Source organism: Ranitomeya imitator, chromosome 1, assembly GCF_032444005.1.
Source record: "Ranitomeya imitator isolate aRanImi1 chromosome 1, aRanImi1.pri, whole genome shotgun sequence".
NCBI classification, from domain to species: Eukaryota; Metazoa; Chordata; class Amphibia; order Anura; family Dendrobatidae; genus Ranitomeya; species Ranitomeya imitator.
This window is the reverse complement of record NC_091282.1, coordinates 1,220,258,567-1,220,273,812: the sequence shown is the minus strand read 5'-3', so window position 1 is coordinate 1,220,273,812 and position 15,246 is coordinate 1,220,258,567. Positions and strand designations below refer to the sequence as shown.

The 15,246-nt window shown below is 59.4% G+C and overlaps 2 protein-coding genes across 2 annotated transcripts in view; one reads left to right on the top strand and one right to left on the bottom strand.

The window, feature by feature from the left end:
• Positions 1–223: 223 nt before the first annotated feature.
• Positions 224–13,118, bottom strand: CCT7 (chaperonin containing TCP1 subunit 7). Its single transcript, XM_069745080.1, has 12 exons — positions 13,046–13,118; positions 4,800–4,953; positions 4,539–4,645; positions 4,337–4,462; positions 3,095–3,147; positions 2,850–3,021; positions 2,361–2,525; positions 2,099–2,287; positions 1,911–2,008; positions 1,230–1,362; positions 943–1,149; positions 224–776 (listed from the first exon to the last, which is right to left on the bottom strand). Exons 1-12 carry the CDS (start codon positions 13,049–13,051, stop codon positions 558–560), a joined length of 1,629 nt encoding a protein of 542 aa, XP_069601181.1. The 5' UTR covers positions 13,052–13,118; the 3' UTR covers positions 224–557.
• A 403-nt stretch (positions 13,119–13,521) lies between these two features.
• PRADC1 (protease associated domain containing 1) overlaps positions 13,522–15,246 on the top strand; it is a 37,015-nt gene continuing 35,290 nt past the window's right edge. The window contains exon 1 of the mRNA XM_069745078.1: positions 13,522–13,678. Coding sequence (XP_069601179.1) covers positions 13,621–13,678 — 58 coding nt within the window. The 5' untranslated portion in view covers positions 13,522–13,620. The remainder of the gene's footprint in view (positions 13,679–15,246) is intronic.

Sequence of the window (15,246 nt, the reverse complement as noted above, 5' to 3'; positions counted from 1 at the left end):
TCCCAAGAGGGGGGTGTCCACCTGCAGGGCCCCCTGCTGTTTGTGAGTACGGGGGTCCTTTGTGAACGAGGTGCACATGCTTGTCCACTGTGGTGACACCTCAGATGATTTCGGGACCCCTGCTCTTGTAATGGTTAGGGGGTCCCATGAGATATGCTGTGATAATACTGGTGCAGCGGGGGAGGGGAGCTGACTTCTCGCAGACCAGACACAGGCTCGGAGCTCGTTCCTCAGCGAAGTGCGTTTATTATCGAGAATCTTCAGATCAGAGAAAATAAATACAGTAACAAAAAGAACCTCAGCGCAAAACTAGTGGATGATGGGAGTGAGGGTCCCGTCCTGCTGGGGGAGTGCACAGGAAACATACCGCCTCATAATGAAGTGACGAGCGGAGATTCTAGACCATGGATCAACCACCGAGCTGCAGGGGGACTACAACTCCCAGCATACCTCTTGCAGGCGGGGCTGAGAGTTTTAGTTCCACAACAGCTGGTGGTCAGTGTCCTGGAGCAATCCCCCCTTCCTCCTCTGCCGCTCACACACCCTTTGAGTGGAGGTTAATGTTGGTGCGGTCGGCCCCGTCCACGGCCTCCTGGGGCCCCGTCTGCTGAGGAGCGTGGGTTCTTGATGGTCTCGTCTACGGACAGAATGAGGCAGGCGGCTTCGGAAGCTGCGGTCAGGGCATTGATCCTCACGATGGCCGGCTCCCAGACACAGGCGTCAAAGTTATCGGCAATGTCTTCATTGTTCACGTCCACTCCGTACCACGTGCCACCCTGTGAACAGCCAGCAGATGCAGGGTTAACCGTAATCACGGGATCAGACGCCCTACAGAGGCCACGGATGCCAAACAATGGTGGCATGTAGGACTGGAGCCGGGGACTCACAGGCACTGCATGGCGGCCAGACCGCTCTAGAGGGGTGCCGTGCGCGGCCGCTCACCTGGGCATGCTTTGCTCTCAGCTTGTTCAGGATGTTGGTGGCATCGAATCCGGCGTTATCGCAGAGCTGCCGGGGAATGATCTCCAGCGCCTTGGCGTAGGAGCCGATGAGGAGCTGCTGCTTGCCAGGAATGGTCCTGGAGTAATCCCGCAGGTACTTAGACAGCTCCATCTCAATGGCGCCTCCACCAGCGACCACAGAGTCGTTCTAGAGGCAGAAGAGAAGGGTTACAGAGACGGGAAGAGCAGGCTGCGGACACGAGCGCGGAGACGAGCGCGGAGACTCACCTTGATGGCCCTGCGCACAATCATGATGGCGTCGTGCAGAGATCGCTCAGTCTCCTCCATGAATTGCTCGGCTCCTCCTCGCAGGATGATGGTGCAGGTTTTAGCTTTTACGCAGCCGGAGAAGAAGTTGTATCTGCAAGAAAATAATAAATGAAGACAAAAAGGAAGGGATGTGTAGGACGGTAGAGTCACTACATGGTGGCAACAAACCGATGCAGGACGGGTGAGGATGGCAACAAACATGGCGGCTTACATAGACTTCATGACTATGTCCTATTACACCTTTAGGTTGTCTTCTACCAGAAAAGCCCAGCTCACTCCATGCAGGACCCAAATCCAAAGCCGTGTCTGCCCCATCCCAAGCGGCGCCGCTGATCCCGGCCGTGTCAAATATCGACTGCAGCCTTCATGTCATCAGAGCTAACGTCTGCCCTGATGGGAGTGTGATGAGCGGCAGCCGACGTGTAACTATGTGACTGCTGGAAGCACCAACGCTGCTCAGGACGGGGCAGACACTGCTTTATTGGACGTTGTGTCCTGAATTGATTAAGGTGCGGTTCTCCGGGGTGGACAACAAATACAGCAGTCTCCTCCTACGCCTCCGCCTGATTGTTCGGTATCTGCGCTGGTGATTTGCATTCTGGGAAGTATCATCTTTACACATTTTATGGTAGCGTTCACCTTTCTCCGCCCACCTGGGCCTCCTCGAACAGAGCACACTGGCCCAGCACGTCGTCCGCCATAGCGTTCACACTGGTCTGGATGGAGCCGCCGCAGGCCTGGGAGAAAAGCACCGGCGGCGTTATACTGGGCAGAGAGGAAAGCCCCCACTAGTACAGCACCACATGACCACAGTGGTAGCCTCCTACCATCATGGTTCTCCTGAGGTCCTCCTCCGGGACTCTGCCAGCACAGAAGAGATCCCGGTCAGCGAAGTACTGCGTGGCCACGTCCCCGATGGGAAGCTTGGAGAGGACGACTTTGGCTCCGGACTTGTAAATCTTATCCAGCTTGTCATAGAGGATATTCCACTCTGCGTCCACAATGGCCTGGTACTCCTGTGATAGAGGACAGACATTGGCATTGTGTACCCGCACAGCCCGCTGCCCCCACTCTGATCGGACCCCTTACCTCCACATTGCTGACCCGGACTTCAGCATTGTCCTTCTCGGCTTTCAACTCAAGCTCCACGTTCAGCAGAGCGATCCGTGGGGACGTGTACTTCTTGGGCTGCATCTCAAATCCTGCATAGGAGAAGGTCTTCTTGAACGCGACTCCGGCCACCAGCCGAGAATCCTGAGGATACAGAGTGTTAGTGTCTGCAGTCCCGGCCCCATTCATCACCCCGGGGGAGAGGGGATAGAGAGGCCCATCCACCACGTCGGGGAGAGCATCCACCAACCCGGGGAGAGGGGATAGAGGCCCATCTACCACCCCGGGGATAGAGAGGAGCATCCACAACCCCGGGGAGAGGCGATAGCATTCACCACCCCCTGGGGAGAGGGGATAGAGAGGCCCATCCACCCCGGGGATAGAAAGGAGCATCCACCCCCCCACCCCGAGGAGAGGGGATAGAGAGGAGCATCCGCCCTACGGGGAATAAGGTACAGCGGCACCCACCTCCAGAGCTCCTCCCTGGACCTTCTTAATGCCAATCATCTTCAGCTGCAGCAGATCATCTAACAAGGTCACTGCGTCCACCACCATCTTAGAGAAGAAGTCCTTGTGCAGAGCAATGAGCTTGGAGCTCAGGGCAGTGGCCGCGCACTTCTCCAGCAGGCGCCGCTGCTCTCTGCAGAGAATATGGTGAATTTAGAACAGGACAGGCATCAGATTCCGGATCGTAGAGTATGACGGACACTTACTCTTTGTCCTCCTTCTTTACGGTTACAGAAAGTTCCTTAATTTTATTGACAGCCTGAAAAAAAAAAACATGAAAATTACAGAGCTCCGAAGTCTGCAGGACAACAGAAGAGACGGAGCGCAGAGGCCGGTCCTCATACTGGGGGAATGCTGTACATAATCCAGAGAATACAGCCCTCATACTGGGGTGGGGGGTATGCTGCATATAATCCCGAGCACACGGCCCTCATACCGGGAGGGATGCTGTATATAATCCCGAGCACACGGCCCTCATACTGGGGGTATGCTGTATATAATCCAGAGAACACAGCCCTCATACCGGGGGTATGCTGTATATAATCCAGAGAACACAGCCCTCATACCGGGGGTATGCTGTATATAATCCCGAGCACACGGCCCTCATACTGGGGGTATGCTGTATATAATCCAGAGAACACAGCCCTCATACTGGGGGTATGCTGTATATAATCCCGAGCACACGGCCCTGATACTGGGGGTATGCTGTATATAATCCCGAGCACACGGCCCTGATACTGGGGGTATGCTGTATATAATCCAGAGTACATGGCCCTCATACTGGGGGTATGCTGTATATAATCCCGAGTACATGGCCCTGATACTGGGGGTATGCTGTATATAATCCCGAGCACACGGCCCTCATACTGGGGGTATGCTGTATATAATCCCGAGTACATGGCCCTGATACCGGGGGTATGCTGTATATAATCCCGAGTACATGGCCCTGATACCGGGGGTATGCTGTATATAATCCCGAGCACACGGCCCTCATACTGGGGGTATGCTGTATATAATCCAGAGAACACAGCCCTCATACCGGGGGTATGCTGTATATAATCCAGAGAACACAGCCCTCATACCGGGGGTATGCTGTATATAATCCAGAGTACATGGCCCTGATACTGGGGGTATGCTGTATATAATCAAGAGAACACAGCCCTCATACCGGGGGTATGCTGTATATAATCCCGAGCACACGGCCCTGATACCGGGGGGATGCTGTATATAATCCCGAGCACACGGCCCTGATACTGGGGGTATGCTGTATATAATCCCGAGCACACAGCCCTGATACTGGGGGTATGCTGTATATAATCCAGAGTACATGGTACTGATACCGGGGGGTATGCTGTATATAATCCCGAGCACACGGCCCTGATACTGGGGGAATGCTGTATATAATCCCGAGCACACGGCCCTGATACCGGGGATAATCGGCTACTCACCAGCTGGGTGGCGGTGCGGTACGCTCGGATGATGACCTGGGGGTGCAGACCCTCCTCCACGTAGGGCTTCACCTGCTTCATGAACTCGGCTGCCAGCAGCGTCACGGACGTGGTGCCGTCACCCACCTGTTATGTGTAGAAGAGTCTCATTAGAAGCCTTGTCCACAGAAGTGCCAGACCCCCCGGCGCTGATCTGCGTTACCTCGGCATCCTGGGACTTGGCGATGTCCACCAGGGTCTTGGCTGCAGGGTGGACGACATCCAGGAGCTTCAGGATTGTGGCTCCATCATTGGAGATCGTGGCTTTACCTGCGATAAACAATGAGGTGAGGGGAGGGGAGGGCTATCCGTGTGCGCAGAGACGAGCGGCTGCCCTCTCACACCCTTGTGGCACAATGTCAGGGTCTTCTACATCTGGTGGTTGATTACTAAGGGCAGGTGGGCACTGGGAGGACGCACTCACCTCTGTCATCTACGATGAGCTTATCCATGCCCCGTGGGCCCAGGGTGGTGCGCACGGCCTCAGCGATCACCTGGCAGGCATTGATGTTGCTGACGAGCTGCGGGACGCCCTGAGACGTGTCTGTGCCTTCTTTCAGGAGGATGACTGGAGTGGGCTACAGGGGGAAGACAAGACACGAGGGGTTACTGCCCGCTCACATGGTAGGAAGCAGGCCGCGCGGGGACAGTCAGAAGGACCGGGCTAAGAAGCAGGCCGCGCGGGGACAGTCAGGAGGAGCGGGCTAAGAAGCAGGCCGCGCGAGGACAGTCAGCAGGACCGCGCTAAGAAGCAGGCTGTGCGGGGACAGTCAGAAGGACCGGGCTAAGAAGCCGGCCACGCGGGGACAGTCAGCAGGACCGGGCTAAGAAGCTGGCCACGCGGGGACAGTCAGAAGGACCGGGCTAAGAAGCAGGCCGCGCGGGGACAGTCAGGAGGAGCGGGCTAAGAAGCAGGCAGCGCGAGGACAGTCAGCAGGACCGGGCTAAGAAGCAGGCTGTGCGGGGACAGTCAGAAGGACCGGGCTAAGAAGCCGGCCACGCGGGCACAGTCAGCAGGACCGGGCTAAGAAGCTGGCCATGCGGGGACAGTCAGCAGGACCGGGCTAAGAAGCTGGCCGGGCGGAGAAAGTCAGGAGGAGCAGGCTAAGAAGAAGGCGGAGAGGGGACAGTCCGCAAGACCGGGCTAAGAAGCAGGCTGCGCGAGGACAGTCAGGAGGACCGGGCTAAGAAGCAGGCTGTGCGGGGACAGTCAGAAGGACCGGGCTAAGAAGCCGGCCACGCGGGCACAGTCAGCAGGACCGGGCTAAGAAGCTGGCCATGCGGGGACAGTCAGCAGGACCGGGCTAAGAAGCTGGCCGGGCGGAGAAAGTCAGGAGGAGCAGGCTAAGAAGAAGGCGGAGAGGGGACAGTCCGCAAGACCGGGCTAAGAAGCAGGCTGCGCGAGGACAGTCAGGAGGACCGGGCTAAGAAGCAGGCCGCACGAAGACAGTCAGAAGGACCGGGCTAAGAAGCTGGCCGGGCGGAGAAAGTCAGGAGGAGCAGGCTAAGAAGAAGGCGGAGAGGGGACAGTCAGGAGGACCGAGCTAAAAAGCAGGCCGCACGGGGACAGTCAGGAGGAGCGGGCTAAGAAGCAGGCCGCACGGGGACAGTCAGGAGGACCGGGCTAAGAAGCAGGCCGCGCGGGGACAGTCATGAGGACCGGGCTAAGAAGCAGGCGGTGAGGGGACAGTCAGCAGGACCAAGCTAAGAATCAGGCGGTGAGGGGACAGTCAGGAGGACCGGGCTAAGAAGCAGGCCGCGCGGGGACAGTCAGGAGGAGTGGGCTAAGAAGCAGGCCACGCGGGAACAGTCAGCAGGACCGGGCTAAGAAGCAGGTGGCGCGGGAAGTCAGCAGGACGGGGCTAAGAAACAGGCGGCGCGGGAACAGTCAGCAGGACGGGGCTAAGAAGCAGGTGGCGCGGGAACAGTCAGCAGGACGGGGCTAAGAAACAGGCGGCGCGGGAACAGTCAGCAGGACGGGGCTAAGAAGCAGACGGCGCGGGAACAGTCAGCAGGACGGGGCTAAGAAGCAGGCGGCGCGGGAACAGTCAGCAGGACCGGGCTAAAAAGCAGGCGGCGCAGGGACAGTCAGGAGGAGCGGGCTAAGAAGCAGGGCGAGCGGGGACAGTGAGCAGGACCGGGCTAAGAAGCAGGCGGCGCGGGAACAGTCAGCAGGACTGGGCTAAGAAGCAGGCGGCGCAGGGACAGTCAGGAGGAGCGGGCTAAGAAGCAGGGCGAGCGGGGACAGTGAGCAGGACCGGGCTAAGAAGCAGGCCGCGTGGGGAGTCCCTAGCAACCAGGCAACCCCCACATGTACTCAGCCTGGCTAAAAGCTGTAAATCATTAATGAGGCGATGAAAACAATCTCCGAACACTAAAAAATCCTCGGGAGACCACCGGAGCTCTGGAAAACCCAACCAACGAGTATATTCGCTCATCACTATATAGCAGTAGTGTCAGCATTCTGTGTCCGGTCTATACCATCACAGTGGTAGGATTATTTGCACAGTGTATAGCAGTAGTATCAGCATTCTGTGTCCTGTCTATACCAGTAGCGTCACAGTGGTGGTATAATTTACACATTGTATAGCAGTAGTATCAGCATTCTGTGTCCGGTCTATACCAGTAGCATCACAGTGGTGGTATTATTTGCACATTGTATAGCAGTAGTATCAGCATTCTGTGTCCGGTCTATACCAGTAGCATCACAGTGGTGGTATTATTTGCACATTGTATAGCAGTAGTATCAGCATTCTGTGTCCTGTCTATACCAGTAGCATCACAGTGGTGGTATTATTTGCACAGTGTATAGCAGTAGTATCAGCATTCTGTGTCCGGTCTATACCAGTAGCGTCACAGTGGTGGTATAATTTACACATTGTATAGCAGTAGTATCAGCATTCTGTGTCCTGTCTATACCAGTAGCGTCACAGTGGTGGTATAATTTACACATTGTATAGCAGTAGTATCAGCATTCTGTGTCCGGTCTATACCAGTAGCGTCACAGTGGCAGTATTATTTGCACATTGTATAGCAGTAGTATCAGCATTCTGTGTCCGGTCTATACCAGTAGCATCACAGTGGTGGTATTATTTGCACATTGTATAGCAGTAGTATCAGCATTCTGTGTCCGGTCTATACCAGTAGCGTCACAGTGGCAGTATTATTTGCACATTGTATAGCAGTAGTATCAGCATTCTGTGTCCGGTCTATACCAGTAGCGTCACAGTGGTGGTATTATTTGCATTTGCACAGTCTATAACAGTATTGTCAGCATTCTGTGTCAGGTATATAGAAGTACAGTCACAGTGCCAGTATTTGTGCAGTGTATAGAAGTAGTGTCAGCATTCTGTGTCCATTATATAACAGTAGCGTCAGTGGCGGTATTATTTATGCAGTGTATAGAAGTAGTATCAGCATTCTGTGTCCGGTATATAACAGTAGCGTCATAGTGGCAGTATTATTTATGCAGTGTATAGTACTTGCTGTAGCAGCGGTATTAGTAGTGTGAGTGGCGGTACTGTAATAGTAGTAGGTGTCATTGTGCTGTACAGGAGTGCAGCTGACCCCGGGCCGTGTCTATGAATACTGCGGGGCCCCTGCAGGACTCCATTGACCACTTTCCTGTGCAGTAATGTCGACACGTCCAGGGCTCAGGATCCACAACTGCCGGAAGCAACATGGTCTTGGTCACCCAGGCACTTGTAGAGCCGCTCGTCTCCTCATTGTGCCTGCCCCTGCCCGCAACTCACCACTTCCCGGGGGTCCACTGTCCCGTGTATGACGCTGCTCCCCGTACAGAGCTCTATACATTCTACAATACGGTGACCCAGAAATATTCACTCATAAAACCTCCAGACGTAAGGAGACATGTGCGGGGGTCACCGACTGACCCTTAACGGGTGTCCACTACTGTATCATTGATGACCTATCCTTGGGATAGGTCAATGTACGACTGGTCAGCGTTCGACACCTGGCACTACCGCCGATCAGCTGTTAATGATGGCGGCGGTCACTGGCCGCCTTCTCATAGTGGCCAGAACTGGTACTGCACATCCGCCTCCTACTGGTTGGAATAACAGGCGGACGTACAGTACCCGGCCATGGCCACTGTTACCAGCTGATTGGCTGAGGTGCCGGACCCTGACCGATCAGACATTGATGACCTATCCTGGATACATCAATGATAAAGTAGTGGACAACCCTGTAATGTAAGAGATCCGAGCTCCCCTACAGGACCGCTGCCGCTCCTCCTCCGCTCTGTGCCCCGTCAGTCTCTCATAACCGCTGCCGCTCCTCCTCCGCTCTGTGCCCTGTCAGTCTCTGTCGTGACCACTGCGGCTCCTCCTCCGCTCTCTGTGCCCAGTCTCTCGTGACCGCTGCCGCTCCTCCTCCCTTCTCTGTGCCCTGCCAGTCTCTCATAACCGCTGCCGCTCCTCCTCCCTTCTCTGTGCCCTGCCAGTCTCTCATAACCGCTGCCGCTCCTCCTCCGCTCTGTGCTGTCAGTCTCTCGTGACCGCTGCCGCTCCTCCTCCGCTCTGTGCCCTGTCAGTCTCTCATAACCGCTGCCGCTCCTCCTCCGCTCTGTGCCCTGTCAGTCTCTCGTGACTGCTGCCGCTCCTCCTCCCTTCTCTGTGCCCTGTCAGTCTCTCTCGTGACCGCTGCGGCTCCTCCTCCGCTCTCTATGCCCCGTCAGTCTCTCGTGACCGCTGCCACTCCTCCTCCGCTCTCTGTGCCCTATCAGTCTCTCTCGTGACCGCTGCCACTCCTCCTCCGCTCTCTGTGCCCTATCAGTCTCTCTCGTGACCGCTGCCACTCCTCCTCCGCTCTCTGTGACCTGTCAGTCTCTCTCGTGACCGCTGCGGCTCCTCCTCCGCTCTCTGTGCCCAGTCAGTCTCTCTCGTGACCGCTGCGGCTCCTCCTCCGCTCTCTGTGCCCTATCAGTCTCTCTCGTGACCGCTGCGGCTCCTCCTCCGCTCTCTGTGCCCAGTCAGTCTCTCTCGTGACCGCTGCCGCTCTTCGTCCGCTCTCTGTGCACAGTCAGTCTCTCTCGTGACCGCTGCCAGCAAACAGCAGCGGCCATCACAGGTTTCAATGAGCTGAAGAAATGCTGCCTGGTGACCTCATACACACCGCAGTCACTGGCAGCCTCGCGCCCCTGTCGGGGGTCATTGCAAAAAATAAGAAAACGCCAAAATCACCGGTCACAGCCGCACCGACAAGACTGCAAGAGAAAGTGATGGGGCAAAAAAACAGCCGCCCCCGCGCAGACGGACAGAGACGGACAAGTGACAACAAAGGAGAATTATACAAGAATTGCTCAAAGTTAAAAGGAAAAAAAAACAGAATCCTCCATTATTATTTGTGTTCTATAGCGTTCACTGTGCGGTAAATCATGTCAGTGCGATCACCACGGCAACAAACTGCCGATCCACTAGACCGCCCCCCCCACAGGGTCCAGGGGTGGAGAGCCCCTATAAGCGGCGGGGGAGGGTCCAGGGGTGGAGAGCCCCTATAAGCGGCGGGGGAGGGTCCAGGGGTGGGGAGCCCCTATAAGCGGCGGGGGAGGGTCCAGGAGTGGGGAGCCCCTATAAGCGGCGGGGGAGGGTCCAGGGGTGGAGAGCCCCTATAAGCAGCGGGGGAGGGTCCAGGGGTGGAGAGCCCCTATAGGCAGCGGGGGAGGGTCCAGGGGCGGAGAGCCCCTATAAGCAGCGGGGGAGGGTCCAGGGGTGGAGAGCCCCTATAAGCAGCGGGGGACGGTCAAGGGGTGGAGAGCCCCTATAGGCAGCGGGGGAGGGTCCAGAGGTGGAGAGCCCCTATAGGCGGCGGGGGAGGGTCCAGGGGTGGAGAGCCCCTATAAGCGGGGGAGGGTCCAAGGGTGGGGAGCCCCTATAGGTAGCGGGGGAGGGTCCAGGGGTGGGGAGCCCCTATAAGCAGCGGGGGAGGGTCCAGGAGTGGAGAGCCCCTATAAGCAGCGGGGGAGGGTCCAGGGGTGGAGAGCCCCTATAAGCGGGGGAGGGTCCAAGGGTGGAGAGCCCCTATAGGCAGCGGGGGAGGGTCCAGGGGTGGGAAGCACCTATAAGCAGCGGGGGAGGGTCCAGGAGTGGAGAGCCCCTATAAGCAGCGGGGGAGGGTCCAGGGGTGGGGAGCCCCTATAAGCAGCGGGGGAGGGTCCAGGGGTGGGGAGCCCCTATAAGCAGCGGGGGAGGGTCCAGGGGTGGAGAACCCCTATAAGCAGCGGGGGAGGATCCAGGGGTGGAGAGCCCCTATAGGTAGCGGGGGAGGGTCCAGGGGTGGGGAGCCCCTATAAGCAGCGGGGGAGGGTCCAGGGGTGGAGAGCCCCTATAAGCAGCGGGGGAGGGTCCAGGGGTGGGGAGCCCCTATAAGCGGCGGGGGAGGGTCCAGGGGTGGAGAGCCCCTATAAGCGGCGGGGGAGGGTCCAGGGGTGGAGAGCCCCTATAAGCGGCGGGGGAGGGTCCAGGGGTGGAGAGCACCTATAAGCGGCGGGGGAGGGTCCAGGGGTGGAGAGCCCCTATAAGCGGCGGGGGACGGTCCAGGGGTGGGGAGCCCCTATAAGCGGCGGGGGAGGGTCCAGGGGTGGGGAGCCCCTATAGGCAGCGGGGGAGGGTCCAGGAGTGGTTAGCCCCTATAGGCAGCGGGGGAGGGTCCAGGGGTGGGGAGCCCCTATAGGCAGCGGGGGAGGGTCCAGGGGTGGAGAGCCCCTATAAGCAGCGGGGGAGGGTCCAGGGGTGGGGAGCCCCTATAAGCGGCGGGGGAGGGTCCAGGGGTGGAGAGCCCCTATAAGCGGCGGGGGAGGGTCCAGGGGTGGAGAGCCCCTATAAGCGGCGGGGGAGGGTCCAGGGGTGGAGAGCACCTATAAGCGGCGGGGGAGGGTCCAGGGGTGGAGAGCCCCTATAAGCGGCGGGGGAGGGTCCAGGGGTGGGGAGCCCCTATAAGCAGCGGGGGAGGGTCCAGGGGTGGGGAGCCCCTATAAGCAGCGGGGGAGGGCCCAGGGGTGGAGAGCCCCTATAGGTAGCGGGGGAGGGTCCAGGGGTGGAGAGCCCCTATAAGCAGCGGGGGAGGGCCCAGGGGTGGAGAGCCCCTATAAGCAGCGGGGGAGGGTCCAGGGGTGGAGAGCCCCTATAAGCAGCGGGGGAGGGCCCAGGGGTGGAGAGCCCCTATAAGCAGCGGGGGAGGGCCCAGGGGTGGAGAGCCCCTATAGGCAGCGGGGGAGGGTCCAGGGGTGGAGAGCCCCTATAGGCAGCGGGGGAGGGTCCAGGGGTGGAGAGCCCCTATAAGCAGCGGGGGAGGGTCCAGGGGTGGGGAGCCCCTATAGGCAGCGGGGGAGGGTCCAGGGGTGGGGAGCCCCTATAAGCAGCGGGGGAGGGTCCAGGGGTGGAGAGCCCCTATAGGCAGCGGGGGAGGGTCCAGGGGTGGGGAGCCCCTATAAGCAGCGGGGGAGGGTCCAGGGGTGGAGAGCCCCTATAGGCAGCGGGGGAGGGTCCAGGGGTGGAGAGCCCCTATAGGCAGCGGGGGAGGGTCCAGGGGTGGGGAGCCCCTATAAGCAGCGGGGGAGGGTCCAGGGGTGGAGAGCCCCTATAGGCAGCGGGGGAGGGTCCAGGGGTGGGGAGCCCCTATAAGCAGCGGGGGAGGGTCCAGGGGTGGAGAGCCCCTATAGGCAGCGGGGGAGGGTCCAGGGGTGGAGAGCCCCTATAGGCAGCGGGGGAGGGTCCAGGGGTGGAGAGCCCCTATAGGCAGCGGGGGAGGGTCCAGGGGTGGGGAGCCCCTATAAGCAGCGGGGGAGGGTCCAGGGGTGGAGAGCCCCTATAGGCAGCGGGGGAGGGTCCAGGGGTGGGGAGCCCCTATAAGCAGCGGGGGAGGGTCCAGGGGTGGAGAGCCCCTATAGGCAGCGGGGGAGGGTCCAGGGGTGGGGAGCCCCTATAAGCAGCGGGGGAGGGTCCAGGGGTGGGGAGCCCCTATAAGCAGCGGGGGAGGGTCCAGGGGTGGAGAGCCCCTATAGGCAGCGGGGGAGGGTCCAGGGGTGGAGAGCCCCTATAGGCAGCGGGGGAGGGTCCAGGGGTGGGGAGCCCCTATAAGCAGCGGGGGAGGGTCCAGGGGTGGGGAGCCCCTATAAGCAGCGGGGGAGGGTCCAGGGGTGGAGAGCCCCTATAAGCAGCGGGGGAGGGTCCAGGGGTGGAGAGCCCCTATAAGCAGCGGGGGAGGGTCCAGGGGTGGGGAGCCCCTATAAGCAGCGGGGGAGGGTCCAGGGGTGGGGAGCCCCTATAAGCAGCGGGGGAGGGTCCAGGGGTGGGGAGCCCCTATAGGCAGCGGGGGAGGGTCCAGGGGTGGGGAGCCCCTATAAGTAGCGGGGGAGGGTCCAGGGGTGGAGAGCCCCTATAAGCAGCGGGGGAGGGTCCAGGGGTGGAGAGCCCCTATAGGCAGCGGGGGAGGGTCCAGGGGTGGGGAGCCCCTATTAGCAGCGGGGGAGGGTCCAGGGGTGGAGAGCCCCTATAAGCAGAGGACATGTTTCCCGCTCCTCGGCCTGACATGTGTGGAGATGTCTCCTCCCCGGACACTGAGGCCTCTCACATCCCCGCTCTCCCCGGTCCCGTCCCCGCTCTCCCCGGTCCGGTCCCCGCTCCGGATGGCGGCGGATTCTCCGTCACTCACCATCATCTTGTCAGCTGTGTCAGGACGCGAGCCGGCACCACCACTCCCACAATGCACCGGGAAACCTTCCGGAACCTTCCAACCACCTTGGGGCGTGGCCGAGCTAATACCATAGGGGAGTGACAGCGGAAGCCACGCCTTACACGAGGCTAAGGGGACAGCTGATTGGGCAATGACTTTATCAGAAAGTTCCTATTGGTCCACTGTCAGGGACATGCCGGATATATCCGTTGCCATGGATATCGAAAGCCTGCGGCTCAAGCCTCGAGTTCACCGAATATCAATTTTTAATTGGTTCGTCAATTTCTTAACCTGGCTGTCCATTGGTCAGTACTACACAGGGGCGGGACTGAAATCACTAATCGCGAAGCGTGCGCCCCATTCAAAGCAACACGCAGTAGGAATGTGCGTCTGTATTAGGTGCAGTACGGTCAGCTACATTGATTGACATTCCAGCCGACCAATTAGAGCCCCACAAGCCAACACCAGTAAAAATCAGTGAAGGCGGAGCTCGGTCTGTGCTGGAGTCCGGCGGCGGCGAGGAGGCTCCTGATGGTCACTGAGTGCCCGGCGTCATGAGGAGGAGCTGCCTGCTGACCCTGCTGCTGCTCTCACACCCCCTGCTGGCCTGGGGTGCGTATTACAGGATGGCGGAGGAGCTGTACGGGGCAGGGGGGAGGCTCAGGATTAAGGTACAGCGCCGGGGGTGCAGTGTGGAGGAGCTGGTGCCCCCTCTGCTGGTCTGGAGTAGGTATTACAGGGGTGCAGTGTGGAGGAGGTGGTGCCCCCTCTGCTGGTCTGGAGTAGGTATTACAGGGGTACAGTGTGGAGGTGCTGGTGCCCCCTCTGCTGGTCTGGAGTAGGTATTACAGGGGTGCAGTGTGGAGGTGCTGGTGCCTCCTCTGCTGGTCTGGAGTAGGTATTACAGGGGTACAGTGTGGAGGTGCTGGTGCCCCCTCTGCTGGTCTGGAGTAGGTATTACAGGGGTGCAGTGTGGAGGTGCTGGTGCCTCCTCTGCTGGTCTGGAGTAGGTATTACAGGGGTACAGTGTGGAGGTGCCGGTGCCCCCTCTGCTGGTCTGGAGTAGGTATTACAGGGGTGCAGTGTGGAGGAGCTGGTGCCCCCTCTGCTGGTCTGGAGTAGGTATTACAGGGGTACAGTGTGGAGGTGCTGGTGCCCCCTCTGCTGGTCTGGAGTAGGTATTACAGGGGTGCAGTGTGGAGGTGCTGGTGCCTCCTCTGCTGGTCTGGAGTAGGTATTACAGGGGTACAGTGTGGAGGTGCCGGTGCCCCCTCTGCTGGTCTGGAGTAGGTATTACAGGGGTGCAGTGTGGAGGAGCTGGTGCCCCCTCTGCTGGTCTGGAGTAGGTATTACAGGGGTACAGTGTGGAGGAGCTGGTGCCCCCTCTGCTGGTCTGGAGTAGGTATTACAGGGGTGCAGTGTGGAGGAGGTGGTGCCCCCTCTGCTGGTCTGGAGTAGGTATTACAGGGGTGCAGTGTGGAGGTGCCGGTGCCCCCTCTGCTGGTCTGGAGTAGGTATTACAGGGGTGTAGTGTGGAGGTGCTGGTGCCCCCTCTGCTGGTCTGGAGTAGGTATTACAGGGGTGCAGTGTGGAGGAGGTGGTGCCCCCTCTGCTGGTCTGGAGTAGGTATTACAGGGGTGTAGTGTGGAGGTGCTGGTGCCCCCTCTGCTGGTCTGGAGTAGGTATTACAGGGGTGCAGTGTGGAGGTGCTGGTGCCCCCTCTGCTGGTCTGGAGTAGGTATTACAGGGGTGCAGTGTGGAGGAGGTGGTGCCCCCTCTGCTGGTCTGGAGTAGGTATTACAGGGGTACAGTGTGGAGGAGCTGGTGCCCCCTCTGCTGGTCTGGAGTAGGTATTACAGGGGTGTAGTGTGGAGGAGGTGGTGCCCCCTCTGCTGGTCTGGAGTAGGTATTACAGGGGTACAGTGTGGAGGAGCTGGTGCCCCCTCTGCTGGTCTGGAGTAGGTATTACAGGGGTGCAGTGTGGAGGAGCTGGTGCCCCCTCTGCTGGTCTGGAGTAGGTATTACAGGGGTGTAGTGTGGAGGTGCTGGTGCCCCTTCTGCTGGTCTGGAGTAGGTATTACAGGGGTGCAGTGTGGAGGAGGTGGTGCCCCCTCTGCTGGTCTGGAGTAGGTATTACAGGGGTGCAGTGTGGAGGTGCTGGTGCCCCTTCTGCTGGTCTG

Bases quoted from the DNA above. Each gene is read 5' to 3' on its own strand.
- CCT7 (XM_069745080.1), bottom strand. The intron at 4,646-4,799 runs GTGAGTGCGTCC...TGTTTATCGCAG, and splicing joins GCTCATCGTAGATGACAGAG to GTAAAGCCACGATCTCCAAT. The intron at 1,150-1,229 runs GTGAGTCTCCGC...TTCTGCCTCTAG, and splicing joins TTGTGCGCAGGGCCATCAAG to AACGACTCTGTGGTCGCTGG.